This window comes from Numenius arquata, unplaced genomic scaffold (assembly GCF_964106895.1).
Source record: "Numenius arquata unplaced genomic scaffold, bNumArq3.hap1.1 HAP1_SCAFFOLD_38, whole genome shotgun sequence".
NCBI classification, from domain to species: Eukaryota; Metazoa; Chordata; class Aves; order Charadriiformes; family Scolopacidae; genus Numenius; species Numenius arquata.
Window position 1 is genome coordinate 753,806 of NW_027415315.1, and position 3,996 is coordinate 757,801.

The 3,996-nt window shown below is 56.4% G+C and overlaps 1 protein-coding gene across 1 annotated transcript; it reads right to left on the bottom strand.

Annotated features, from left to right (window-relative positions):
* Positions 1 to 446: 446 nt before the first annotated feature.
* LOC141478602 (olfactory receptor 14J1-like) lies at positions 447 to 1,382 on the bottom strand. Its single transcript, XM_074167630.1, has one exon. It carries the CDS (start codon positions 1,380 to 1,382, stop codon positions 447 to 449), a length of 936 nt encoding a protein of 311 aa, XP_074023731.1.
* Between the last annotated feature and the right edge of the window lie 2,614 nt (positions 1,383 to 3,996).

Below are 3,996 nucleotides of genomic sequence, written 5' to 3' on the forward strand. Positions count from 1 at the left end.
AGCTTCGTTGCCCTTCTGCTGGACCTGTTTCCGGGGGAACTGGGCACCCACGGGTGAAGGCTCAGCCTGGGCCCGTTCCCTAATACATTGCCCCACATTGTCCCATTGCCTAACACTCTTCCCTTATCCCGTGGAGAACCCAAACAAAGCAGCGTGGCCTTGTGAGGACAACTTCCTCAGCCTGAGCTCAGCTTTGGAAGAAGAGCCAAACCTCCAGACACCGGCACTGAAGAAATCCCATTTTATTAAAGAGACATGAGATGGGAGGTCAGCTGTACCCCTGTGCCAGGCACACGTGAACAGGCCTCAGGGTCAGAAGAGCTGGGTTCATGCCTCTGGGGAAATGGAACGTTCCTGGACACACATGGTTATCACAGAGAAAAGGCCCAAAGCCCAGGAAGTTCCCCAGATGAATCTGAAATCACTTCTGAAGAGACACGGGCAGGTTAATGCTGCTGAGAGATCAGTGACAGAATCAGCTTCTTCGATGTGTCTTTCAGCTCCTGGTTCCTCATGCTGTAGATGAGAGGGTTCACAGCTGGAGGTACCACCGAGTACAGAAATGACACCACCAGATCCAGGGGTGAGGAGGAGATGGAGGGGGGCTTCAGGTGGGCAAACATGCCAGTGCTGAGAAACAGGGAGACCACGGCCAGGTGAGGGAGGCACGTGGAAAAGGCTTTGTGCCGTCCCTGCTCAGAGGGGATCCTCAGCACGGCCCTGAAGATCTGCACATAGGACACCACAACGGAAACGAAACACCCAAATGCTAAACAGGCACTGACCACAAGAAGCCCAACTTCCCTGAGGTAGGAGTGTGAGCAGGAGAGCTTGAGGATCTGGGGGATTTCACAGAAGAACTGGTCCAGGACATTGCCCTGGCAGAGGGGTAGGGAAAATGTATTGGCCGTGTGCAGGAGAGCAGTGAGAAACCCACTGCCCCAGGCAGCTGCTGCCATGTGGACACAAGCTCTGCTGCCCAGGAGGGTCCCGTAGTGCAGGGGTTGGCAGATGGCAACGTAGCGGTCGTAGGACATGACAGTGAGAAGGGAGTACTCTGCACCAATGAAGAAGAAAAACAGAAATAGCTGTGCAGCACATCCCCAGTAGGAGATGGCCCTGGTGTCAAACAGGGAATTGGCCATGGCTTTGGGGACAGTGGTGGAAATGGAGCCCAGGTCAAGAACAGAGAGGTTGAGGAGGAAGAAGTACATGGGGGTGTGGAGGCGGTGGTCACAGGCGATGGCGGTGATGATGAGTGCGTTTCCCAGGAGGGCAGCCAGGTAGATGCCCAGGAAGAGCCCGAAGTGCAAGCGCTGCAGCTCCCGTGTGTCTGCGAATGCCAGGAGGAGGAACTGGGTGATGGAGCTGCTGTTGGACATTTGCTTCCTCTGCGCATTGGAACCTGTCCAAGGAAAAAAGGCAGTGACAAGTTACGGTGGACGTCTCAGAGCAAAACCTACTCCAGTTCTCATGGAACCCCATGGAGCTGTGTGATGGAGCTGCTGTTGGACATTTGCTGCCTCTGGGCATGGAGACCCCTGCAAGGAGGAAAATTTATTGACAAGTTAATGGAGACTTTTAGCAGCAAAACCAAAGCCTTTTCCTACAGACCCTTCCCTGCTACACGCCTTACCCCCTGTATTCCTTTTCTAGGAGAGCTTCCCTCAGCTCCATGGCTGAAGCTCTGCTACCGTGCTGGTTGAACGTGCCATGAGGAGCTGGGCCTCTGCCCACTGGTGCCGAGGAGTCAGCCCTGCTCTGCAGCAGAGAGTTCACGGGAACGCTGGAAGCAGGGGCCAGTCCTGGTGTTTGACTTTGTCAGATAAAACCATGCCCAATGCACAAGGGTGTGCCAGTACCTGCACTGCCTCTTCGAAGGAGTGAGGGAGGCAGAGGCCAACTGAGAGCTTTTTTGAAAAAAAAATTCCCTCCGTCCCATTGTGGGATGTCAGAAACCCTCAGTATTCCTGCTGCACTCAGGGAGAGCAGAGAGAATCCTGCAAGGCAAGAGGATTGCCTGTGGCTTAGTACAGAGCGAGGGGAGCTGGGCTGTCCCTCAGCCCCTGACACACTGGGCTTGCGCCTTTCTGAGATGGAGGGCGATCACACGCCCTCAATGTTTCCCTGAAACGTCAGCAGAACCTGCTGAGAGCAGAGGGATCCACTGCAGACAACTAAATGTCTCGCCCTTTCTCAACGTCTCAGCAACCACTTCCAGCCCAGGACACACAGGGCTCATTTCACCAACCCAACAGCATTTCCTTGGTCATAGCGTCTCTGCGCTTCTCCATGGGGCTTTCAGGTAACACAAAGATGCTATGGGACAGATTTGCATCCCGGAGGGCAGCTCACAGCTTGGAAGGACACCTCAAGGAGATACATCAGTTTTTTCACGATGTTATCTCACCAAGGGAAAACCAGCTGATTCCCCAGCCCCACAGGCTGCATTGTCCACAGCCGCACAGGCGAGAGGAAAGCTGGGACCCTTGTTCCCATGGACACACCTGCATGGGAGGACGCACAAGATAATGTGTGACTCTGCAGCTGAAACTCCCATCCCCAGAGAGCCTGAGAGTGAGAACAAGAAAAGAGCAGCAATAACACAGACAAGTGGAGAAACAAGGGAAACTGCAGCGAGGGTCTGGCTGAAGGAGGCCAGGGCAGAGGCAGCCGGGCGCTCGGGACAGCATCACCCGTGCCCAGCCGTGCCTGTCACCTCCCAGACACCGACGCTGCCGGGCAGTCGCTCTCAGCCCCGCTGCTCCGCAGGGAGAACGGGGCACGTGGCTGGAGAGCTGCACCACGGCTCTGCTGGAGCTCCGGCTGCAGAGGAGGTGGTTCATGCCTTGGACCCCACAGCCCTGAGGGCAGAGGCTTTGGTGGGAGAGGAGGCACGGGGGGGCTTGCTCAGGGGAAGGGGTCTGCATTGGAGGGGATCGTACGGCGTTTGCGGAATTCTCCCTCCCACAACATTTCTGGTTTAAGTTTCCTCTCGTTCCCTGGTCATATCCCTGCTGCCAGGAGATTTTCCTCCTGGGAAGTGTCTCCCTGTGCCGTGTCTTTTCCCTGTCAGCACTCACAGAGCCCATCCCAACCTCTGTGCACTCACCTTGGCCCTACAGACACCTGCCTGTTTGCAGGGCAGGGGCTGGGTTCATGTTCCTGTTCGCAGGTGCAAAAGGGCAGGTCAGAGCAACCCTGATGGTCCAGCAGAGGTGATGCTGGTGCTCTCCATGGGCAGAGGAGCGGCTGAAGGCCCCTTAGGAGGCTTCTTTTAGACCAACTGATGCCTCAAAGTTGCAGCTCAGGAATCACAGTGACTTCTGCAAACTCGAGAGATCCTTACACATTCATCCCTTTTTCCACCTCTCTCCCCGCACCCCCCGGATAAGAAACTGGAAACACAACCTGAGGAAATAGTTCCCTTGGAAGCGTGTAGGGGTGATCTGGAGCTGTGAGCAGCCCTGACCAACTCAACACCGTCTTGACAGCAGAAGGACCCTCTCCTGCTTCTCCCCAGAGCTTCTCCCCACACCGCTGTGGGAACAACCTGGGCAGACTGAGTGTTGACCCTGGCAAGAGACAAAGTCCCTGCGCTGGCACACAGCCCCCTGCGGTGCAGAGACCCTGCTCTGAAGGACAGCCCTGAGTACTCCTGGCTGCACACCCGGCTTCACGCTCTGCAGCCTCCCCCAGGGAAAGGCAGCCGACATGCCCTGGCCGGCTGAGGGTGCAGCAGGGAAGCCGTGCTCCAAAGCACGTCCTTTTTCTACGCGGGGGAAACTGAGAGTCCTCCTGACAGATCCCATGGGCTGTGGGATGTGCCAGCTTTAGGAGGTCTTTCCAGGAACCGCAGCTGCATTGCCCTGCAGCCAGAGACTTACCCTGTCAAGGGCTGTGAAGATTTCTCTCCAGGCGAGCTCTCATCTGTCCTCCCACCCCAGGCTGCCTTTAGCCTCTGTCTTGCTTCCCTCCTCTCCCCTCGGTGCCTGC

Coding starts and splice junctions, on each gene's coding strand:
- LOC141478602 (XM_074167630.1), bottom strand. CDS start 1,382: ATGTCCAACAGCAGCTCCATCACCCAGTTCCTCCTCCTGGCATTCGCA.